At 36.0% G+C, this 26004-nt stretch overlaps 1 protein-coding gene across 7 annotated transcripts in view; it reads left to right on the top strand.

The window, feature by feature from the left end:
- VPS54 (VPS54 subunit of GARP complex) overlaps positions 1-26004 on the top strand; it is a 128657-nt gene that overhangs the window by 95938 nt on the left and 6715 nt on the right. For 6 of the 7 annotated variants that reach the window (XM_033239216.1, XM_033239219.1, XM_033239217.1 and 3 more), the window contains 9 exons: positions 359-488; positions 1084-1265; positions 1735-1847; positions 4882-4945; positions 7548-7653; positions 8523-8610; positions 9161-9282; positions 9396-9476; positions 24206-24313. In XM_033239216.1, coding sequence (XP_033095107.1) covers positions 359-488; positions 1084-1265; positions 1735-1847; positions 4882-4945; positions 7548-7653; positions 8523-8610; positions 9161-9282; positions 9396-9476; positions 24206-24313 — 994 coding nt within the window. Of the gene's footprint in view, positions 1-358; positions 489-1083; positions 1266-1734; positions 1848-4881; positions 4946-7547; positions 7654-7906; positions 8008-8522; positions 8611-9160; positions 9283-9395; positions 9477-24205; positions 24314-26004 lie in introns of those variants that run through there. The other variant, XR_004443971.1, reaches the window with a different exon arrangement.

The following is a 26004-nucleotide window of genomic DNA, read 5'->3' as shown; positions in this document are numbered from 1 at the left end:
ATTAGCCAGGTGTGGTAGTGCATACCTGTAGTCCTAGCTACTTGGGAGGCTGAGGTAGGGGGTTCACTTGAGACTAGGAGTTTGAGGTTTCAGTAAGCTCTGAATGTGCCACTGCACTCCAGCCTGGGTGACAGAGCAAGACCATGTCTCAAAACAAACAATAGCTAGATATAGTTGTATTATCTGAGTATGTTTAAGTAATATTTCACTATAAAAACTATAAGATATTTGGTACATCATAGAAATTTTCTTCAAATGTGAATTTTATAGCTTTTTCATCCTTTTTATTGATAGGTCACCTATGGAGAATACTATGTTTACAACTTTCCCGGACTAAATCTTATTTTATCATTTTCAGGGTTAGTGAAGACATGAAATTAACTGACTCAGAGCTAGGAAAGCTGGCAAATAATATCCAGGAATTATTATATAGTGCCTCAGATATATGCCATGATCGAGCTGTCAAATTTCTGATGTCAAGAGCAAAGGTAGTTATTTTCATAAAGCTTTCTATATTTTATATTTTATACATAATAATTTTGAGGATCTGGAATTATGTCTTTGCTTCCTGTGTTCCCCATAATGTATATTATATTTTTAACATTTAATGTAATGTAATGACCTAGTCAGTGTTACCACTAATGTGGTCTACTAGGGAGATGTTGAGATATAAAATAATCTAAATAAAAGAAATAGGAATTATTAAAGCAGTATTTTCAGATAAATGATTAAATGACTTGAAATATATGTTAATAACTAATTTGAAATTAATGTTGTTTTACATATATATGTATATGTATGTATGTATACCTAAATATATGTAGTTAAACAAGTTTATAATAAAACTCCAACATTGTGAAAATTTTATAGTATGATCTAAGTTCATTTGAACTACTATATTAGTTATAAAGGGATCAGAATCAAATTTGGACCTCTTAAGCATTTCATGCTCAATTTCTGAGTCTGAAGTATTGGGAAATATTATTAAAATAAAAATATATTATAATTATTGTTAAACTAACTTGGTTTCATAACTCAGTTTGGTGTTACACTAACTCTCATGATTTTTGTGTTAAAATTTAGGATGGTTTTCTTGAGAAGCTAAATTCCATGGAATTCATAACACTTTCTAGATTAATGGAAACATTCATTTTAGACACCGAACAGATCTGTGGAAGAAAAAGCATGTCGTTACTTGGAGCACTTCAGAGCCAAGCTAATAAGTTTGTAAATAGGTTTCATGAAGAGAGAAAAACCAAGCTCAGGTATCATCACCATGTCTGTTCTGTTCTTTGATTTTTTCATTTTTCTTTGTGAAACACAGTTCTATTTAAAAGAGTAAATTTAATTGGCCAGTGAAAATGCCTGATAAAGGTTTTTTTTAAATTAAAGTTAGATTGTGGAATTAAAATCACATTTCTTGGCTTTTCAAAGCTGAGTTAGAATGCTTACTTCTGTTAAAATACTTATCAGGAAGATCCTCAGTAAGTTGACTTTTTTTGCCACTCAAAGTTAAGTAAATTGTTTCATCATTCTTTTTGTTTAGGCTGAGATATAAAAAGAGAACTATTTTCTAAGTATTGGTCCTGCTTATGAATGATTCCAGTTTATTAAAGTGTTCAGCACTTTTTAAGTCTTATGTTCTCACTCAGCTCTTCTTCCTTTTCTTTTAAACCAAGGAAGATGGTATTGAAATGTTAAAGTTTACCTTCTTTTCTCTTTACTGTGGACTAGCCTCCTCTTAGACAATGAGCGCTGGAAGCAAGCAGATGTTCCTGCAGAATTTCAGGATCTTGTTGATTCTATATCAGATGGGAAGATTGCTTTACCTGAAAAAAAATCAGGAAGTATGTGTATTTCCTTCACACATTCTCTTTCAATTTTATATTGTTTATTCATTTTGTATTAATGCTTAATATTTCTTTAATTGACAATGCCTATTTCAAAGCTAGAACCAATATTTCCAGCTTAGTAAATACTTGACAGGAAACCTGTGGTAATTTATAATAATGATTTCAAATATTTATTGTGTGTTATAACCGTATGCCAGACACTGGACCATGTTCTTTACATGCATTACTCCAGTTCATTCTCACAACGATCTGTTATACAGGCACTATTGTTACTTTGTGTAACAGTGAGGAGCCTTGAGGCTCAGAAGGGTTAAGGAATTTTTATACAAATGATGAGTTGGGATTTGAAACCAGCTTTATGTAATTTCATAGCTATGTTCTTAGCTACTGTACCATATTGTTTACATACGTGTATTGAGTAAGCACTGGTTAGCTTCTCCTTTGTGTCCTATATTGAGACAGAATTGAGACAGAGATAACAGCTGTAATTCTGCTTTAAAGAGGCTAAGTCTAATGTACAGAACCAAAACATGTATAAGCAGTCCTAAGTAATGTAGTTACACGATAGCGAAAATCCAAACGTAAAGAAAGAAAACCATGAAGGGGACAAAAAAGGAAGAGCCACAGAGGTAGGGAGAAATCTAGAGCAGAGACGTAAAATGATGAGAGCGTTGTCACTGGTATCGAATACCAGTTGAGTTTTCATGTGGAAGAGATGGCTGGGAAATACTTTTGTACACTAGTTCAGGTAGAGTCATCATGTGATAATAGTGTAAATTTATTTACAATAATCCTATAAGATTTACAATTATGAAATTGAGTATTTCTAATAGAGGAGGTAGTTGCACTATTTCAAATTTTATGCATTTAATCAAAGTTTTACATTTCTACACAGAAATATTTTTAAATTTATACTTCACATTCGCACAAAATGCAGCTAGACTACAAGAGAAAGACTTGAGTAAAATACAAACAGTAACCATTAGTTTGACACATAGATCATTTGCAATCTCAGTAATTCAGTGGAGTGATAGTCAATTTGCAGTTCAGTGCTTAGTAACTGGAAAAGTGAGGAAGGGTAGACAAGTGTAGACTACTTTTTCAACAGATTTGGTTGTGAAGGAAAAGTGAGTGATGAAATAATAGCTAAAGAAGTTAGAGAGGGAAGGTGATTTATGGGGCAAGGTGCATGGAATCGAATCCAGAGTTTAAGAGAAAGGCTAGAGAGGGAAGGTGATTTATGGGGCAAGGTGCATGGAATCAAATCCAGAGTTTGAGAGAAAGGCTACTACTTCTGCCCCTGTGACAAGGAGAAGAGGGTTAAGGACAAGTATAAAATAGATTAGTTGATATAGGGCAGAGAGAAGAATTGAAGAAATTAGGTAAAGTTTTGTCATATGACAGTTTTTAATAGGTAATAGCGTTGGGTGGTAGAGTTTTCTAACTGTATGATATTGGCACAACTAAAGCATTCAACTAGCAAGAGCTGATGGAAAAATAAAACACTCTGACCATTCTAAATCACTAGTTTAAAATTATAAGACTTATCACTCATCTAGTCTTTCAATCTATATTTAATTGACTTCTCTCTATGTGAGGTGGTATGCTAGATGGCTAGGATATATTTTCTGTCCCTGAACAGCTCATGGTCTTTTGATTCCACTGTTATGCAAACAGAGTGATTTCTGAATTAAAATCATAAATGTGGAATAATTGAATTAATTGTGTATTTTGTTTGAAACATGAACTATTTATTTTCACTTCTTTGGAGGATATTGATGGTAGGAGGTTTCTCTTACATACCTTTCTTCTCAGTCTTTTTTTTCCTCTCTGAATAGCATAGGTGTATGGTATTAGAAGTCCATTAACATTTTACTAGTTCTTTTCAAGTTAAGGATCCTGGATTGTTATCCATTTATCCATGATATATTAATTGGGTTACTAGCCATTCATCTAGGCATTGGAGAAATGAAGGTTAATGGATAGCAGCTAATATTATTTGAATATTTACTTACACTGTTTTGTTCTAAGTATTTTACAGGTGTTATCTCATTTACAGGTCCATGAGCTAGACATTATTAGTATTCCTATTTTACAAATTTAGAAACTAAGGCATAAAGAGGTTCAGCAACTTGCCTAAGTTTACATAGCTAGGAAGTGGTAGAGCTGGGATTCCAGTCTGGGCAGACTGACTTTAGGGCCACTTCTCTTTTCTACTATGCTATGCCACTTCTCTGTAATATAGAGAAGTGGTGAAGACACAGTCCTTACCCTCAAAAAATATACGTCTGACATATGTAGTAAATTGTGATTGGAATATATATAGCTCTCAAATATTCAAATGTATATACAAATCCCAGAGGGCCTTGAAGCTTAGGGAAGCATAATGAGTTGCCTATGGTGATCTAATCAATTTGGCTTATCCAGGATACAATCCAGTCCACTGTTCTTTTCACCTCAATATCTTGAATTTTGTTTAAAGAAATATCACATGCTGAAAATAACTTCTGGGTTGAAGTATTAAAAACTAAATATATATATTTCCATCAAATTTAGAAATTAACTTGTATTCAATAATGACAATAGTAAAGACAACCAATTTAAATGCTAGTTCTGCCTTTCCAAACCTAGCAACTTTTTAAAAAAACTATTTGCTGATCATTTACCTTGTGCCAGTCCTAAGGGACAGGCAATTCATAATAATTATTTCTACTATTAACAACAACCCTGAAAGACACTGTTGTCCACATTTAATAGATTCAGGTAGTGATACTCAAAAGAGGTTAAATAATTGCCCCGAAGTTATGTATCCAGTAATTGGTAGTACTGGTACTCAAATCCAAATCTCTCCAACTTCCAGTATACTTTATTTGCTATGTGCCAGATAGTTTCCCAGGAAGTAGATGTTTATTTTCAGAAATGAGATAGTTTTAGGCCTTAAACAGGAACTATCTTCTTCAGCTTTTTCTCCATTATTTTATTTCATCTGGTACTCATGTCTCTCTTGTTTATTTGCTTTACTCTCTAGCCACAGAAGAAAGGAAACCAGCTGAAGTTCTTATTGTTGAGGGACAACAGTATGCAGTTGTTGGGTGAGTGACACATTTTTCTTTAGCTGTTGAGTCAACTATTTAAAATACAAGTCTTCTAGTTCTCCCTTGAAGTGAATTGGAAATTTTGGATTCACGATTTTAACAACGTTAAATTTCAATTAACAATTTTAAATCCTACAACGAACTTAAAGGAAACTTTATGGATTTGTTTATCTTCTCTATTCTGTAGCATGCATTATTAAGGACTACACTGGCTTGACACAAAAGGCTTGATTTTTCTCATATAACAAGAAATCTAGACAACCCAAGAGTAATTGTAGTGGATCCCTGATATTATTACTATCCCAGGCTCTTTCTTTCTTTTCTTCCATTGCTTTCTTAGAGTGTACCATAACATAGTAGTTTAAGTTGTGGACTCTGGAATCCACACAATGTGGAAAATAGTACTATACACAGAATTATTGTGAAAATTAAGTAATTCATGTAAAGCATTTAGCACAGGTCTAGCACCTAATAAGTTGATAGTTGTTGGTAGTTATTTTCATTGGCATCATTTGATTCACTAGATCTTTTACCAATAAAAGTATCTCAAATTCAAGTTAACTAAGAAGCATACAAATTCCATCATTTTTTGTCAAGTACTATGTCTTTTATTAAATTGGTAATTAAAATATATCTTAATATTCTTTTAACAGTATTTCACAGCTTAAGTGTTTTCATATATATGTGATCTCATTTGATCTTTACAACTACATTGTAAAATAAAGATATTGGGGATTATTATTTCCTTTCTACACTATGAGAAGAAGCTTAGAAGATTAAGTGGTTCAGGTGACCCAAATGGAGTCAGAATTAGAATCTAGGTCTAACTCCCAGTATCTACACCAACATTCTTTTTCACTTTTCTTCTTTAGTTCTTGTCACTGTGTAAGTGTTTTTTGAAATGGCCACCCCCTCCAGGAAGAATGTAATTATATGTCCCTCAATTATGGCACTTACCATAGTATAATTGAATTATTTATTTATGTATATGTCTTCTAATTTGGTTCTGAATTCCTCAAAGGTGGAGATCAGGTCTTACCATTTTTATTTTTCTTGGCACGATAATAAGCACTCAAAGAGTATTTATAGAATTAATCCTTTTTCTGAATCTGTATTCAAATACCTGAAGTCCACACATTCTAAACTAAAGCCTCCATTCTTTTCTCTTCTAGAGTCCTTCCCTATTTCTGGTAGAGAAAGCTTTCTTCATTCCTCCTGTAATCCCATCCCTTCAATCTAATTATGATTTCCCTCCTTAACTACTGGTTATCTGGTTGCTCTTCACTTGCTTGATGGAAATGGTCCCCTCTGACCATCTTGCTTTTGGTTTTTTAGGCAAAGAGTCAGTTGCCAAGAAACTGAATTCCCTGGCTAAAGGAGAACTATTATAATTTCTGAGAGACAATTATAAAAGATAAGCAAGGGACTCATGCTCAGTGAGGCAGACTCTAGGAGAAATAAGCATAGAGACCAGTATGCATATATGGTCTGACAAGCTGTAATAAAGGCTAGACACCATCTTTCTTGACTCATTAGTTGCTGATATCCTTCAGGCTTTTATAAATCCTTATTTTACATAGATCTCATTTCTGAGCATCTCATAGAACTTAGATATCCTATGATGAATGGCTTTCTCCTTAATTTCAATCTTATTTAACCTCCCAGTAGTGTGTCTTTTCAATGTGTGATTTGTCCTACTATGGAAGTGATAACTTTAACTTTATCCTCTTTGGAGAACTTTTTTTTTTTTTTTTTTTTTGAGATGGAGCTTCGCTCTTGTTGCCCAGGCTAGAGTGCCATGGCGTGATCTCAGCTCACTGCAACCTCCGCCTCCCAGGTTCAAGCGATTTTCCTGCTTCAGCCTTCTGAGTAGCTGGGATTATAGGTGTGCGGCACCACGCCAGGCTAATTTGGAATTTTTAATAGAGACGGGGTTTCTCATTGTCAGGCTGGTCTCAAACTCCCGACCTCCAGTGATCTGTCCACCTTGGCCTCCCAAAGTGCTGGGATTACAGGTGTGAGCCACCGCACCCGGCCAGAGAACCTTTTGTGACCTACCAATAAAATTCTTAGGAGATATGTTTTCCTTAGAAGCATTATAGTTGTTTTTTTTTTTTTTTTCATCTCGCTAAGAAAATCTGGATTTGGTTTTCTTCATCAATTCATTAGTTATGATGGAGGACCTACTATGTTGGTAATCAGAAACACTGAATAGGCTTTTTGTCAGTGTTTCTGAATTGGCTAAGGAATGCAATACCTGTCTTATTGAAGTGACTCCCTTAATAAGAATGCCATACAGAGAGTGTTATGCCTGTTGTGCAGAATTTAAGGAGCCACTCATTCTCAGTGTTGTACAAGCTGATCCTGCAATTGCACAGAGTAAGTGCCTCTTTAAATTTTGCATTCTAGACACCTCTCTTGTCTTGTGTTAGTCAAGAACCTGCTGTACTAGTAGGTAAAACGCATACTTTAACAGTTACCAAGATCGTTATATTCTCAGAGATCCTTTGTGCCATTGAGTAATTTGATTTTTATATGCCAAATCCTTTTGATTTTTCTTGTTTTTATTTCCTATTGGGCCATTTTTCTTTTCTTGTAGAACCGTATTGCTGTTAATAAGAATTATCCTTGAATATTGCCAGTGTGTGGATAACATCCCATCTGTTACTACTGACATGCTTACTCGTCTGTCAGATTTATTGAAGGTGTGTATGACTTCATTATGGAAAAATTGTTTGAAGAATTAATACATTAGGGTGTGACTAATCTTTTAACTCAAAGACATTTCAAGGTCAAGTTATCTTTAAGACGTTAGTTTTGTAACATTTGATTGTGGTTGAATCACAACATGTTGTTGGAAACAGGCTGCCTGCTTCCTTCTTACTCCACAGTTAGTGATCCTCATTCACCCATAGAGTTGTTAATGACATTGGAGACAGGAGATGATTTGTTCATTAGGTGCTGAATATGACTGAGGCCACTTAGGTCAAAAAACCTGGACTGGCTTCAAGTGTGCATGGAAGGAATTCACTGAACTTTACAAAATTCACCTCACTAAGGTTAGAGATTTTTCTTGCATCATTCTTTCAGAACCATTGATATAAAATGAAAATGTAATGATTTTATTCAGCCATTTTATATTGAAATATTTTAAACTACCAGTACAGAGGAAAGGCTTTATTATTATTTTTTCAAGCCTCTAATCTGTTAATTCTGTTCTGACTTGAGTTGTCATGTTTTAGTGGAGAAAGATTTTTATAACTTTTGAAAATGGAACTTCCCAACAAGAATGACTGAAACCAAATTTTTTTTTTAAATGCAAAGTGAAGTTTAATTTCTGCGAACTGATTTTTAGAATTTTTCAACTTTTTTCTTATGAGTAAATATTATAATTTAGAATTTCCCCTTCTCATTTCTTTTTCATTAAATAAATAGATACTAATTGCTTCTACTAGATAATTCGTTTGGCCATTGAATGAGAGGAAAAGAGAATGTATTTTTATAACGGCACATTGCCAGGATATAAAGAATAGTTTTTAATACATTTGGGGTTTTTTTCTCCTTCTTTTGTTAGTACTTCAATTCAAGAAGTTGCCAGTTAGTTCTTGGAGCTGGTGCACTGCAAGTTGTTGGACTAAAAACGATAACTACAAAAAATTTGGGTATGGATTCTTGCATTTAATTCACTTGCTGAAGTGTTGACAGTGATGTCACTGTACTCATCAAGTTTTTTTATACCTGATGTTTTCATGGCTCTAACCAAAGTGGCATTACTCTAAAAATAAATGCTACTTACTCTTTTATGTATACTCATCACTGAAAACACTAACCATGGGGAAAAGGTTACGATGCATTTCCCCTCCAAGTGTAAGTTACTTGGACGTTACACCACTCTAGAAAATATTAAGATATAATGTGTATAAAGTATTTGGGGGTGAAAGGTATCTGAATGTCAGAAGAGAATCAGTTGTCTTGTTATTGTGATACTGATAATACAACTTGAGTCCTTTGTGAAAGCAGCATGTTCATTACATTATTCAGTATCAACTTATTAAAATGAAATATGTTGCCTTCTGCCATAGTACTCTTCATTTATGAAATAAACTGGATCTTTATAAGTGATGTTTTTTATTTGATTTGATTTGTAATTAAAATCAACTAATATCTTTTTAAAAAATCTCTCCATTATATATCCACTCCCTGGACCTTCAGCTCTTTCTTCACGATGTTTGCAGTTAATTGTGCACTACATTCCTGTGATCCGGGCTCATTTTGAAGCTCGACTACCACCTAAGCAATATAGCATGCTTAGGCATTTTGATCATATCACTAAGGTACTTTTTCATATATTTTCTATTGGAGTTCCATAAGTTTAGATCCTTAATTGTTAAGTATTTTTTAAATGTGTCCCAGGGACTTAAAAATACAATATCATTTCTCATTGCAGGACTACCATGATCACATAGCTGAAATATCAGCTAAGCTTGTAGCGATAATGGATAGCTTATTTGACAAGCTGTTATCTAAGGTAATGATTTATAGAAATTATTAGACTTTGTTCAAAGGCATTATGATTGTCTATTTTATAAGGAGTACTTTATAAATTAAGATGTGAAAAAATAATCTAAACTTTCATAGGATATTTACCAATTAGTAGAATTTTAAATTTTTTTTCAGGATAATGTGACGATGTGCTGTGGCCAAGACCACCCATAGTGGTCTAACCTGCAGTTATCTAACAAATTATTCAGGGTTTAGAAAACAACTCAACAAAATTTTCAGATTTCCAAAACAGTTGATATTCTTATTCCAGGGGGCTGGCGAGAGTAGGAGAGATGATTCTAAGGATGGTAGAAACCCTAAGCACAAGTATTTTTGTGTTAATTCATTTCAACATTCATTTCTTGTTTGTTTTTCATTCCCAATATGTCATTAAATGAAGCAGTGTTCCCCAAAGAATTCGCAATTATACTGGGAGAGTATCTTCAGAAAAATGTCATTTAGTCAGCCCCAATCACTCTTGATCTGTCTTTCACTCTTTCCTTTCCCTAAGTTTTTCAATTCATGTCTTAGGGGAAAGGCCAAAATTTCATAACTTGAGTCTGAAAGTTTACTCACTGTATACTTTCTGTCCAAGATCATATTTGGAGTAACCTTAATAGCAAGGAACTTTGATTTGCTTTTTATCCTACTTGCATCCTTCAGATTCCAAAATGACAGAACAGCAGGTACGTAAGAATCAAAAGGGCAAGATAAAGTGGTGCCCGTTCACTCACACAAGACTACCCAAACACATACTCTATTAGCCTTCAGAAGAATTATATCACAAGTCGTCTAAAAATCCCCACTGTTCAATCATGAGAGAATGAGATTAAAATAAATAGCATCTTATTAATAATATTATTATGAAAGTGACTTTTACTTCCCAGATTCCTTGAAATGGTCTCTGACTCCCAGGAATCCCCAGACTACCCCAACCTCTGGTGTAGTTGATAATACAGATGTTTTATGCTTCACTTTTAAGAAGTTTAAGGAATTCGTAGTTATATACAGACATACCTATACTATGTTATGCCTATTAAATTAGTTTCTAGTTGTGAAGGGAGAAAAATTACTGTTTAGAGATGCTTTATTTTCTTCATGGGTGCTAAGTACAAGCTACATTCAAAAGCAATTCTACCAGTTTCCTTTTCGATATACAGCATTCTTCTGTGTACCAAAAGTCAGTAACATACTGTGTCAGTTCTCAAGAAGCTTACCATCTAACAAGGTAGAAGACTGTAAACAGCTAACAGTGGAGAATAAAACATATGTTAAATAGTGGAACTAGGCTGGGAATAGTGGAACTAGGCTTGAGTCCAGGAGTTCCAGCCTGCAGTGAGCTGTGATCATCCCACTGCACTCCAGTCTAGGTGACAGAGCAAGACCCTGTCTCTAAAACAAACAAAAAAATTAGTGGAACTATTAATAGGCTGTGGAATGTAATGAAGAAAAACCAAAAATGTGCTAGTACTCTTAAAACTCTGACTTTAGTCTGTCACTTTGGTCATCCACAGAGTTTTTGAGTAAGAATTGTCACAGTGACTAGACTTTTTCCTATGGCAACTTAGTCTTTTTTCTGTAAAGAAAAGAGAATTGGGCCGGGCGTGGTGGCTCAAGCCTGTAATCCCAGCACTTTGGGAGGCCGAGGCGGGCGGATCACGAGGTCAGGAGATCGAGACCATCCTGGCTAATACGGTGAAACCCCGTCTCTACTAAAAAAATACAAAAACTAGCCGGGCGAGGTGGCGGGCGCCTGTAGTCCCAGCTACTCCGGAGGCTGAGGCAGGAGAATGGCGTAAACCCGGGAGGCGGAGCTTGCAGTGAGCTGAGATCTGGCCACTGCACTCCTGCCTGGGCGGCAGAGCGAGACTCCGTCTCAAAAAAAAAAAAAAGAAAGAATTGTTTAATGAACTTCCCCATGTATGCATCACCTATATTTGTTATTAGCAATTTGCCTTTTCTGAGAAAATATTTTATAATAAATTCAGGCATTATGGTATTTTATCCCTAAATACCTAAGTATGCATTTTTAAAAACTAAGAACATTTTTACATAACCACACTATTATCACACCTAACAAAATTGACAATTCCTCAAAATCATCTAATATTTATTTTCCTATTTGAAACTTATTAATTGTCCCAAAAATGTCTTTTTATAATAATTTGTTTGGACGAAGGCTTCTGCACAGTTCATAGATCGCATTTGGTGATTATGTCTCTTAAGTCTTTTAAGTCATTTAAAAATATATATATCATTGACCTGTTGAAGAATATGGACAGGCTTTTATAACATAATGTTCTCTCTAGTATCTTCTCCATTGATGATTTTTCCTATTACTCTGGCATATTACATTCTTCCTGTGTTAACAAGTCTCTGTTTGCCACTCCGTGTTCTGTTTGCTTTCGTGTGTTGCTCAGGAGTTTGACCCTGTTTTTAATTAATATCAAAATAGCAGACAGTGTTTGGTTTGGGTTTGCCTTTCAGTTTTTAACCTATCATGTTCTTATCTGAAAATATAATTTTAGGGAAGAAGGATGACACAGTAACATATGGGTTGATTCTAAGAAGCTAATAAGTGGCCATGCATGGTGGCTCAAGCCTGTAATCCTAGCACTTTGGGAGACTGAGGCACGTGGATCACCTGAGGTCAGAAGTTCGAGACCAGCTTGGCCAATATGGTGAAACCCTGTCTCTACCAAAAATACAAAAAAAATTAGCCAGGCGTGGTGGTGGGCACCTGTAATCCCAGCTACTCAGGAGGCTGAGGCAGGAGAGTTGCTTGAACCCAGGAGCGGAGGTTGCAGTGGGCCGAGATGGCACCATTGCACTCCAGCCTGGGCAACAAGAGCGAAACTCTGTCTCAAAAAAAAAAAAAAAAAGCGGCCAGCATGGTCACTCACGCCTGTAATACCAGCGCTTTGGGAGGCCGAGGTGGGTGGATCATGAGATCAGGAGTTCAAGACCAGCCTGGTCAAGATGGTGAAACCCCGTCTCTACTAAAAATACAAAAATTAGCCGGGCATGGTAGCAGGTGCTTGTAGTCCCAGCTACTCGGAGGCTATGGCAGAGAATTGCTTGAACCCGCGAGGTGGAGTTTGCAGTGAGCCAAGATCGCGCCACTGCACTCCAGCCTGGGTGACAGAGCAAGACTCCGTCTCAAAAAAAGGAAGCAGCTAATAAGTAAGGGTACCATTGCCTGGGTAGAATGAAACAATATCTAACTGTACTAAAAGGTAGACTAATGTTCCAATCACCATTCATTTAGTCATTCATTCTGTAAGTTATGTATTAATATAAATATACACTGTTTTGTTCAGTATCAGGGATACACAAGGGTGAATAAGCCTTTGACCTTGTCCTCCAATAGCAAAATATTTAGTTGGGGAAGTAGATCAATAACTATGACAGGATGTAGGATATATGTAAAGTGTTATAAATAAGGAACTAATTTAGTGCTGGAGCTTTTAAGGCTTTGAAAGAGATGGTTGTCAGCTGGTGAAGAAGATCTGGGAAAGCTTTATCAATGAGGCATGCATATAAATTTTGCTTTTAAGGATAGATAAGATGAAGGCAGATGAAGTTGAGGTGAAGAGATCTCTGAGGTAACAGCATAAGCAAACATGTTGATAGAAATCTTAAGGCAATTCATTATCAGAGTTTTGGAGTCAGGTAGACCTAAATTCAAATGTCTTGTCTGTCACATACTAGCTGTTGAAGGACATTGGGCAAATTATTAATCTCCTTAAGCCTCTGTTTCTGTCTCTAAATGAGGATAATAGTGGAGCCTACTTCATAAGGTTGTATTAATGAGATAATATATGTGGACTGCTTTCCTTTTATCATGTATCTGACTATAGCAAGTTCTAGTAAATATTAACTGCTAATGCTTTTGCTGTTATTGTTATTAATAATAAAGGTAATAGTTCTATTTGGCTAATGCATCAGAGTGGGCACACATGAGTGGGAGATATGGTGGAAAGATAGTAGAGAGCTGTGACTACCAGTAGAAAACTAAGCAATTTATATCAGGTCTATTGAGGTGTAATTTATACTCAGTAAAATTCACCTTCTCTAAGTGTATGGTTTAATTAGCAAATACAGATAGTAGAACTGCAAGTTATAGAACATCATTGGTAAACATTCTCTTGGGCACTTTTGTAGTCAGTTCACTCCCCATACTCGGCCTCTGAAAGCTACTGATCAGATGTTTATCCATGTAGTTTTGCCTTTTCCAGAATATCTTCTAAGTAGAATTATACAGAACGTAGTCTACTATCCCACACTTCATTTCACATGTTTTTGGAGTTCATGGATGTTACAGCATGTGTCAGTGGTTTGTTCTGTTTTATTGTAGAGTAGTATTCATTGTATGGATTCACTACTATTTGTTTATCCATTCACCAATTGATAGACATTTGAGTTTTCTCCAGTTTTTGGCTGTTATGAAGAAAGCTATTATATAAGCATACATGTATAGGCTTTGTGTAGGTATGTGTTTACATTTCTTTAGTATAAATACCTTGGACTAAGATGGGCAATTGTGGATTATGGAAATATAAAACTTTATGGTAACTTTATAAGAAACTGCAAAATTTTTCTAAAATTTTCTGAAGCGCATCATATTGCCTTTTTACTTGCCATGTAGAAGAGTTCCAGGTGCTCTTCACCATCACTTTATTTTTTAATGTTAGTCCTCTTGTAGGTGTGTATAGAGTGATATCTCATTGTGGTTTTAAGTTGCATAATGACAGATATGTTAAGCATCTTTTCATGTGCTTGTTTTCCATTCATATCTTTTCTTTGGTAAAGTGTTGGTTCAGATTTCTTGCTCGTTTAAAAATATTAGGTTGTTCGTCTTCTTATAAGAGTTCCTTATATATCTTGGATAAGTTCTTTATCGGGTATGTGGTTTCTAAGTGTTTTCTCCCAGTTTGTGGCTTGTCTTTTCATTTCATTAACAGTGTCTTAGAGCAATTTTTGATTTTGATGAAATTAAATTTATTTATTTTTTATTGTTCATGCTGCTTGTGTCCTATCCTGAGAAATCTTTTTTTTTTTTTTTTTTTTTTTTTTTTTTTTTTTTTTGAGACAGAGTTTTGCTCTTGTTGCCCAGGCTGGAGTGCAATGGCACAATCTCAGCTCACCACAACCTCCGCCTCCTGGGTTCAAGCGATTCTCCTGCCTCAGCCTCCTGAGTAACTGGGATTACAGGCATGCACCACCACACCCAGCTAATTTTATGTTTTTAGTAGAGACGAGGTTTCTCCATGTTGATCAGGCTGGTCTCGAACTCCCGACCTCAGGTGATCTGCCTGCCTCGGCTTCCCAAAGTGCTGGGATTACAGGCGTGAGCCACTGTGCCCAGCCAAGAAATCTTTGTATAATGCAAGTTACAAAGATATTCTCCAAATTTTTTTCTAGAATGTTATTGTTTTAGGTTTTATATTTAAGTCTATGATTCATTTCTAGTTGATATTTATATATAATGCAAAGTGTAAGTCAGTGTTCATTTTTCATAGTTCCAGCACCTTTTGTTAAAAAGACTATCATTTCTCCATTGGCACCTTTGTTAAAAATCAACTGTTTTCATTTGATTTTATTTTGAGATTATATTCTGTTCCAGTACCACACTGTCTTAGCTACTCTAGCATTATTGTAAATCTTGAAATAAGATAATGTGAACTCACTAATATTGTTCTTTTTCAAAATTGTTTTGGCTATTCTAGGTCCTTAGCTTTTCCCTATAAATGTTAAATCAGCTTATCAAATACTACCAAAAAGGCTGCTCAGATTTTGATTGAAATTGCATTGAACTTATAGATCACTTGGGGTAGAATTGACGTTGAGTCTTCTGATCCACTAACAGGGTATATCCAGTTTTGTACTAGAGCCAGATTGCACTTTCTAGCCAGAACTTATGTTGTGTATCTCTTCCCAATACTACATTCAGTAACAGCACACTGGTAACTTTGCGCATGGTGTGAATATTTACACCACAGAAATGAACAAATACTACAAACCAGTGCTTTTCCCCCAGCGAGCCCATTAAATGTTTACCACACACCACTGGGCCTATCTCTTTACTCCTTACATCTTTAATGTCTTTGAGCAAAATTTTGTAGTTTTCGGTAAACAGATAATGCACACATTTTATTAGATTTACCCCTAAGTATTTCTTGATTTTTGATGCTATTGTAAATGGTATTTTTTTAAAGATTTACATTTCCAGTTATTCAATGCTAGCATATTAAAACACCTTGAATTTTTCTGTATTAACTTTATGTCCTACATCCTTGCTAAACTCACATATTAGTTATAATGCCAATTTTGTAGATTCTTTGGGATTTTTCTACATGCACAGTCATGTTGTCTACAAATAGAATCTTGCATCTTTTTGAATCTGTATGCCTTTTATTTCTTTTCGTTGCTTTATGGCACTGGCTAGGACTTTCAGCACAACGTTGAATAAAATTGGTGAAAGCAGATATGCTTGGTTTCTCCAGTCTTGGGACAAAATGTTCAGTCTTGAACCATTAAGTATGATGTTAGCTGTAGTTTTTTTTTAGAGGCCTTTATCAGGTTAAGGAAGATTATTTCTGTTCAAGTTTGCTGAGAGGTTTGTATGATGATCAGATGTTGAATTTTGTCAAATACTTTTTGTGCATCTGTTGAGATGATCATATATGGTCTGCCTTTCTTAGTCTCAAGAAATTAATTTCTTTATTTCTAAATATTTTAGGATTGCCTTTAGGATTGCCAAGGTGAATTACCTTAATTGATTTTTTACTGTTGAGCCAATCTTGCATTCATGGGATAAACCTACTTAAGGATTTTTTTGTGTGGTGGGTGGGATTATGAAGGATATTAGTCTATAGGGTTCTTTGTTTTGTTTTGAAGTGCCTATTTGATTTTGGTATCAGAGTAATACTGGACTCATAAAATGAGTTGGAAAGTATTCTTCCTCCTATGTTTCCTGTAAGAAGAATTTGTGGGGAATTGGTATTATTTTTTCCCCAAGTTTTAGGTTAGAATTTTTCAGTAAAGCCATTTGGTCTTTGTTCTTGCTTTATAGGCACATTTTTAATAAGTTCATTTAAAAAAATACATATAGTTCTATGTGGGTAATCTACTTGAGTACACTTTGGAAGTTTGTTTCTTTGAATGGATTTATCCATTTCATCTATTATTAACTTGGAAGCATTAACTTGTATATAATATTCCTTTACTCTTTTAATGTCAGTGAGGATCTGTGTTATCTGCTCTTTCTTGATATTGGTAATGGTATTAATTTATAAAGTCTTCCTCACCTCCCCCTTTCTGGCTAGAAGTTTATCACATGTTTTGATCTTTTACTTTTAGTAAAAGTAAATATTTCCTGCTCTTTTTCTGCTTTTTATTTTCCTACTCCAGTCTGTATTATTTATTTTCTGTTTTCTTTTAACCTTGCTTTGAATTTAATTTACTGTTTTCTAATTTCTGAAGGTAGAAGCCCAGATTTTTGATTTGAGACCTTTCTTTCCTTTTTTGAATGTAAGCGTTTGATGCTCTGTATTTTCCTTTGTGTACTGCTTTTGCTGTGTCCTGTAAATTTTGATACTCTGTGCTTTTATTTTTATTTGATTCAAAATATTTTCTAATTGCTCTTGTGATTCTTCTTTGGCCTTGGGTTATTTGGAAGTCTGTTACTTAATTTCTAAATATTTTAGGCTTTTCCAGCAATCTTTGTTTTGATCTCAAGTCTCATTCTCTTTTGGTCTGCAAACAAACTTTGTATGACTCCAGTTATTTTATGTCTAAGATTTCTTTTGTGGCCCAGAATGTGGCCGAAGAATATCTTGGCTAATGTTCCACATGCAAATGAAAAGAATGTGTATTTTGCTGTTGTTGGGTAGAGTGTCCTGTGTATATCAACTAGGTGGTGTTGGTTGGTAGTGTTATTTAAGTCTTTTCTGTCCTTACTGATTTTCTGTCTACTTGTTATATCAATTACTGAGAGATGAGCACTGAAGTTTTTTACTATAATTGTAAATTTGTCTGTTTTTGTGTTCAGATCTTTGCAAGTTTTTGTTATATGTATCTTGAAGTTCTATTGCTGCATACATGCACATTTAGGATTACTGTGTTTTATTAATATTTGTTATGTGATGTCTTTTTTATTTTTTATTTTTTTATTTTTATTTTTTGAGACAGAGGCTTGCTTTGTTGCCTGGGCTGGAGTGCAGTGGTACAATCTCGGCTCACTGCAACGTCTGCCTCCCAGGGTCAAGTGATTCTCCTGCCTCAGCCTCCCAAGTAGCTAGGATTACAGGTGCCCACCACCACACCTAGCTAATTTTTGTATTTTTAGTAGAGACAAGGTTTCACCATGTTGGCCATGCTGGTCTTGAACTCCTGACCTCAGGTGATCCACCCACCTCTCTCTTCCAAAATGCTGGGATTACAGGCATGAGCCACTGCATCCAGCCTGTGATATCCTTTTTACGGCTGGTTATATTCCTTTTTTTGAAGTGCACATTATCTAATACGAATGTAACCATTCCAGTTTTTTTGAATACTGTTTTTATAGTGTTTCTCTTACTATCCTTTTGTTTTTAACATATCTATGCCTTAATATTTAAAGTTAGTTTCTTATACCCAGAATGAAGCTGGATCTTGCTTTTTTGCCTTAGTCTGACAATTGCTGTCTTTTAATGACCTATTAAACCATTTAAATTTTTTTATATAGTTAGATTTAAATCTATCATCTTGCTAGTTGTCTTCTGTTTGTTCCTTCTTTTTTTGACTGATTTTCCCCTCTTTTTTCAGATTAAATGTCTTTTATAGTTTCATTTTGTTTAATCGTTAAAGTCGGTGTACTAGCTATATTTCTGTTTGTTTCTAGTGGCTGCTCTAGGGATTATAACATACATCTTTAAGTTTACCTTTAAATAATATGGTGACATTACTTCCCTGATTGTATAAGAACTTTATGATAGGATACCTGTTTTCTGTCTCTCCTACTGTGTGCTATTGTTGTTATACATTTTACTTCTACGTATTTTATAAAACCCATGATACCTTGCCACTGTTTTTGCTTTAGATTATCAGTTATCTTTTAAAGTGATAAAAATGACGAAAACAATGCCTTTTATATTTATCCTCATTTTTATGAAAAAATGAGGGTAAATTTTTGGAGCTCTTCATTACTTTGCTTGGATCTGTCCAATACCATACTCTTCTGCCTGAAAACATTCCATTCATATTTCTTGTGTATATACTGCCAGCAATGAATCACCTCAGTTTTTGTTTGAAAAAGCCTGTATTTCCTCTTCATTTTTCAAAGATAGTTTTGCTAGATGTAGAATTCAGTTCAATTGTTTTCTGGCTTGCACAGTTTTCAACAAGAAGTCTGCTGTAATTCTTTGTTTTTTGCTGTATTTGCCTTCAAAATATTGTCTTTGATTTTCAGCAGTTTCACTATGATGTGTCTAAGTTTTGTGTGTTTTTGATCATGCTTGAGTTTCTTCTGCACTTCTTGAACCTGTTGTGTGTTTCCTTTTTTATAGTTTCAATTTCTCCCTTGAGATTTCAGTTTCATTAGATCCTTTAACACGTTAATCAGTTATTTTATTTATTTTAGTTATGTTATGTTATGTTATGTTATGTTATGTTATGTTATTTTTGAGACAGTCCCACTCTTGCCCAGGCTGGAGCACGGTTGCATGATCTCAGCTCACTACGACCTCCACCTCCTGGGTTTAAGCAATTCTCATGTCTCAGCTCTGGGTAGCTGGCATGCATCACCACACCGAGCTAATTTTTGTATTTTTAGTAGAGATGGGGTTTTGCCATGTTGGCCAGACTGGTCTCAACTCCTGACTTCAGGTGATCCACCCGCTTCAGCCTCCCAAAGTGCTGGGAGTACAGGCATGAGCCACTGCACCTGGTCTAATCAGTTATTTTTATATCTCTCTCTAATCATTTCAACATCGGGATTATCTCCGAGTCTGATTCTGTTGGTTGCTTTATTTCTTGACAGTGGGATATTGTTTTCTTTTTTGTATATTTTGTAATTTTTAATTAAATGCTGAACCTTGTATGTAGAAGAACAGTAGAGACTGTGAGGTAAATAGTGTTTATGCATGGAAATGGACTTGCCTCTTCTGTCAGGCTATTTTTGTTATGGTTTGAATCAAATTATTCAATAATCAAGCTGGGTTTCTGTTTTGTTGTTGCTGCTGTTATCCTTAGTATGCCAGAGGCTTCCACCTCCTTCAGTAGTAGGCTGCTACTCCCTTGTGTTTAATGTAGGGCCTGAGGTGTTGTTAGAGGGTTTTTCTCAGTGTTTGTTTCACCCTCATCTTTTAGTCATCTCTGTACATCTGCACTATAGAGCAGGAGTCTTTCTCTAGACTCTCAGTGCTGGGCTCTTAAGGGTAATAGGGGAAATATCTGTTCTTCTTGTCTGGTCTCCATCTTAGGTAGAGTCTATATACCTGGCCTTGAATGTGGAGCCCATACTTCTGCTCACACCCTCCGCTTTGATTGGTGCAAGATCCTGGGCTTCAGGTGTTTTTGTCCCTTCCTTCAGCAGCAGGCATGTTTTTTCGTTTCGTTTTGAGACGGAGTTTTGCTCTCGTCTCCCAGGCTGGAGTGCAATGGCGTAATCTCAGCTCACTGTAACCTTTGCCTCCCGGATTCAAGTGATTCTCCTGCCTCAACCTTCCGAGTAGCTAGGATTACAGGCATGCACCATCATGGCCAGCTAATTTTGTATTTTTAGTAGAGACAGGGTTTCACCATGTTGGCCAGGCTGCTCTCAAACTCCTCACCTCAGGTGATCCACCCTCCTTGGCCTCCCAAAGTGCTGGGATTACAGACATGAGCCACCATGCCCAGCCCAGGAGCAGGCATGTTTTGTTCCTGCCTTCACACAGTGACCCCAGTGGTGAAAGTTTGGTGCCCTTCTCAGTGACTTAGGCCTTTTACTTTGTATGAGAATAGGGTTTGGGGGAAATGGATGGCATTTGTTTCTATTCCCTTGTGGCAACTAATCACCTCCTGAATACCTGTGCTACTGAGAGTGGATTTATATGGTCGTCTCCCTTTGATCCTCCTGTTTCTTCTGAGTACCTCCTGGAGGCCGTGAAGTAAAATGTGCATGAGTGCAGACTCTCATTATGGCTAGGGTTTTCACTTATCGTAAATCTATCCTAGCCCACGTTTGGACTTTAGGAATCTGTTAAAATTTTAGTTATTTTCTTCTTACTTGCTTCTCTTGTGGTTACCTCTTGTTTTTATGCTCTGCCAAAAGTGAGACAGTTCCTGTGTATCACCTCTCCTCAGAGGGCCTTTTCAGTCTTTGGAATTAGTTCCCTTGGTTCCCCTGATCTCTGTTCTCTGATGTCAAGAAAAATTATGATTTTATAGATTATCTTAGTTTTTTATATTGTTAAGGTAGTAGCAATGTTCTATTGCAGCTTTCTAAATTTTAAATAAAAGTTTTTTAATCAATGAATCATATGATTAGAATGTACTTTAGAAGTATTAATCAGAAAGTATATAAAACGGACTTGAGGCCGGGTGTGGTGGCGCATGCCTGTAATCCCAGCACTTTGGGAGGCCGAGGCTGGTGAATCACGAGGTCAGGAGATCGAGACCATCCTGGCCAACATAGTGAAACCCCATCTCTGCTAAAAACAAAAAAGTACCTGAGCGGGGTGGCGAGCTCCTGTATGTAGTCCCTGCTACTCGGGTGGCTGAGGCAGGAGAACCACTTGAACCCGGGAGGCAGAGGTTGCAGTGAGCTGAGATTGTGCCACTGCACTCCAGCCTGGCGTCAGAGTGAGACTCCATCTCAAGGAAACAAAAAAACAAACAAAACAGATTTGAGATGATATGGTGTGTCCTCTATTTGGAATACCTGGTTTTTTTCCCCTTTGAAGACTGAACACCTCAGGGGGGCAGCTTGGGAAGCCATTAGACATCATTGTGTAAATGTCCTTCACTTGAGTTCCTATAGCATTCATTGTCCACTTTTTGGAACACCAACCAGCTTTTAGACAGTTATCTCCCCAAAGGGACTTTGATTCATCTTTGTACACTCCAGACAGCAGTGAATCTGATACATTCATTCAAGCATACACACACACACGTACATATATACACACTTTCAGAAGAGTGTTATACAGGTAGTAGAGGAAGGTAGTTGGCTAGTGGTAGGAACCAAATTTTATAAATTGAGAGTAAAGAAGTACAATCTCAAGTTTAGGTGACTAAAGAAATCTGTAAAGGTAATATGGAAAGAATAGTACCTTTAGGAAAAGCAAGGGTGAAGGAAGGTTTGGGGGAGTATCTTAGGTTTTTAGGGCCCCCATAATAAATTACCACAAATTGGATGACTTAATAGAAGTTTGTTCTTTCCCCGTTCTGGAGCCTAGAAGTCTGAAATGAAGGTGTGGGCCAGGCTCTGCTCCCTTTGAAGACTCCTGGGAAGAATTCTTCCCTGCTTCTTTCCAGCTTCAGGTGGTGGCTGTCAGTCCTTGGCATTCCTTGGCTTGTAGTTGCCTCATGCTGGTCTCTCTGCCTGGTCTTCACATGGTTGTCTTCCCTCTGTGTGTGACTCTGTGTCTGAATTTCTCTCTTCTTTCTTGTATAAAGACCCCGGTCAGTGGATTTAGGTCCCACTCTAATCCATTATGACCTCATGAGGTACCAGGTGGACATGAATTTTGAGGGGACACTATTCAACCCAGTACAGGGGCCCTGGTAGTTAAGAGGATGTTACCATAAATTATACTTACTAGGATGACTAAAATTAAAAAAAAAAAAAAATAGCAAGTGTTGGTAAGGATGTGGAGAATAAATTAGAGCCTGCATACACTGCTAGTGATATTGTAAAATGATGCATCCACTTGGGAAAACAGTTTAGCATTTCCTCGAAAGATTAAACCTGGAGTTACCATAAGACCCAGTAATTCCACCACTAGGTATATACCCAAGTGTACTGAAAACATTGAAAACATTGTAAAAAGAAATGAAATGCTTAAGCTGGGTGTGGTAGTGTGTACCTGTAGTCCTAGCTACTCAGAAGGCTGAAGTGGAAGGATTGCTTGAGCACAGGAGTTCCAGGTTACAGTGGGCTATGATCACACCACTGCACTCTAGCCTGGGTGACAGAGTGAGACACTGTCTCTAAAAATAAATAAATAACAATAAAAAAGAAATGAAGTACTGATTCATTCATAAACAAAAGCATTATGTTTAGGGAAAGAAGCCAGTCACAAAAAGCCACATATTGTATGATTCCATTTCTATGAAATGTCCAGAATAAGCAAATTCAGAGACAGAAAGTAGATTAGTGGTTGCCAGGGGCTGGGGAAAAGGGAGAGTCCAGAAGGACAACTTTTGGGTTTGGAATTTCTTTTGGAGGTAATGAAAATGTTTATAAATTAGCAGTAATAGCTGTGTAACTATGAATTTACTAAAACCCAGTGAATTTTATATTTTGAAAGAATGAATTTTATGGTATGTGAATTATATCTCAAAGCTGTTATTAATAAAAAAAGATAAAAAGATAAGAGGATGTTTGATATCTTTCTAGGGTGAAGAGAGACAAACCCTTGGGTTTGGGTGGTCACAACTTTGCTTAATTCAGTTATATAGTGATCTATACACAGTTCTTTTACAGCAGTTTATTGGAACTCATCACATTTTAATAAACTAGTGTATATTAGTACATTCTAATGAAGCATACTAATATAAAATTAGTACATTTAAAATATAGTATTTAGCCTAAATTTGTCTTATAAATAAAATGGTATATAATTTCAGCTGTGTGAATTCTAAAATATAAGCTAAGAGATGGTTTTTAAATTCATACTACCATATTGTTTCATATGTAGGAATAGTAAAATGAATTTAAGTTTAAATTTTTAGCATAGAACATTGCTGAAAAAAAAATCCTCCTTTTAGTGTTAGGGTAGAATATGATTACTATATTGACCCACCTACAAAATAAAAAACATCTTAATTCTGCCATATTTTTCTGTTGATTTCAGGTATGATCATGTTCACACATTCTTTTTTTTTTTTGAGACAGAGTTTCACTCTTGTCGCCCAGGTTGGAGTGCAGTGGTGCTATCTTGGCTCACTGCAGCCTCCAGCTCCTAGGTCCAAGCAATTCTCCTGTCTCAGCCTCCCGAGTAGCTGGAATTACAGGTGCCTGCCACCATGCCCTGGCTAGTTTTTAAATTGTTTAAAACATAATCTGTTTATTTGGAGGGGCTACATTGTATATTGAGCCAGATTAGTAGCTAACATTTTTTTGAGTACTTACTTTGTATCAAGTACTGTTTTGCATTCTTATGAGTCCTCTTTTTTAATTCTCACAGCAGCCCTTTGAGATAGATAAATTAAGTAACTTGCCCAACATCACATAGCTTAGAATGGGAGGAGCTGGGATCTGAACCCAGCAGTCTGTTTTAAGATTGGAAGCAGCCTTTGTTCTTAGTCACTGAGCTATTTTAGCTCCTTTAAAGTGGATTAAGATATTGAATGAAAGGTTCTCAAGATTTGTATGCGTAGTGCAGATCACAGTTGAAAAGTGTAAGCTTGAGTACTATGCCAGAATTGGATATGTGGAGGGACAGTAAATATATGTCTCAGGGAATGGTGGAGACATTATGCAATTCAGAGGACATGACCATAATTACCATTATTTTTCCCTACCAGTATGAGGTGAAGGCTCCCGTTCCTTCTGCCTGTTTCAGGAATATTTGTAAGCAAATGACAAAAATGCACGAAGCTATATTTGATCTCCTTCCAGAAGAACAAACACAGGTGAGTAGTAATTCCTAAAACTATTCATGTATATATAACATACAATATCTGCAGAATTGGGGTGGTTTTACATGCTTTTGGCACAGTTAAGCTGTTCATGTTCCAATATGATTATCATTTTTTTACATCGTTATATTGACTGGTAGAACATGGATAAAAATTTCTAATTTCTAAGTGCTCCTTGCAGTGACAGACCAGAGCTATAGCTTTACTATATGATAAACAATTCTAAAAAGTAGGTTTTCTGTTTGTCCATGATCAGTAGTCCCAGATTCTACTTACGTCATTTATTATGCTGTTCCTTGGAAAATTAGAGTTGACTCTTATCAATTAGTAGCAAAATATGTTATGGTGATTGTAATTCAAATTGGCTATGGGAAGAATTAGTGATAAAGTTAATAAGATTAACACATGTAATTAACTCAATCTGCTTTATTGTTAGATCAGCATAAGTGATCTGTAGTAAAGACAAACTAGGAAAAAGAGCAAAATGCAGGGTCGGGGAGCCTTTGGCACCTCTCAGCTATGAAGTATCCACCCTTCTATCTCTACTGTGTTCCCCTACAAAAGTATTATCACAGAGTTCGCTTCACTCTTCAGTAACAACTCTACCCCCTACACCCCTGCTCCCCTCTCCTGGAACTTTGAAGTTTCCAGTATTCTCTTTTTTACCAGTTTTTTTTTTTTTTTTTAATTAATGTTAGCTTATTTCCTCCATACTAAGTGTGCCTAGTTTGTAGAATAAATGCTGTCATATTAAAGTCTAGTTGCTGTATGACTAAGGAATTTAACTTTCACTCGGATTTTTGCTATTCAGACAAGTTTGTTTATTTCAGTTTGTCTCTCTTACTTGGTTGAGTGCATGGAAATGGCATTTGGGAGCAGAGGGTGGCTTTCTTAGTATCTCTTGCCTGCTGTTGCTCCTGCTGGTCTCCTTTCCTGTGCCACCTCAAACTTCATCCTATACTAGCTAGTAACATTTTCTTCATATTTCCCTAGGTTTTCATAAATCATACCAAACTCATGAATAAATATCATGGAACTCCTTTGGGACTCACTGAGGACTGAAGGGGAGCCATAAAATATGGCAGACCCACTAGGGTTGTCTCCTTTTTCCTTCTAATTTCTTCTTAGCCAAGCCATCCTTTCCATTCCACATGTAAGATCCTCCACCTCTGACATTCTGACCTTCTGGATTTGCCATCTGAGTTCTAATTCTAGAGCAGGACTTAGCCAGATCAGAGAGCTGGGCATACAGGTACTTCATGTGTTTTTATCTGTGGCATAAAGGGTACTCTTGTCAAAGCTGGGCAAATGTTATTTTATGTCACTATTGCCACTTGAATACTAGTAATTCCACAAAACTTCCATAGATTATTGTATATATTTTCCCCACAATGTTATTTCACAAAATCATTTTATAAATTCATTGTATATAATTTTAGGTTAGGTATTTCCCAAAGAAATATTGGGTCATTGCTTGCGAGAACAATAAAATACTTTGAAGTGATTTCACTAGAATAGAAGCACGAAGGTACCTTTGCCTCTATCATTATGACATTCTTTCCCCTATCAACTTCCTACTTAATATATTACAGAATTCCCCACTACTTTTTATTATTTTTACCTGTCACAGTTGATCCCACTTACGGGCTTTCTTTCCAAAAAGGAGTACTAAGGAGATTAGAAAG

Source organism: Trachypithecus francoisi, unplaced genomic scaffold, assembly GCF_009764315.1.
Source record: "Trachypithecus francoisi isolate TF-2019V2 unplaced genomic scaffold, Tfra_2.0 Lachesis_group17, whole genome shotgun sequence".
Taxonomy (NCBI): Eukaryota; Metazoa; Chordata; class Mammalia; order Primates; family Cercopithecidae; genus Trachypithecus; species Trachypithecus francoisi.
This window is presented reverse-complemented; position numbering and strand designations above follow the sequence as displayed.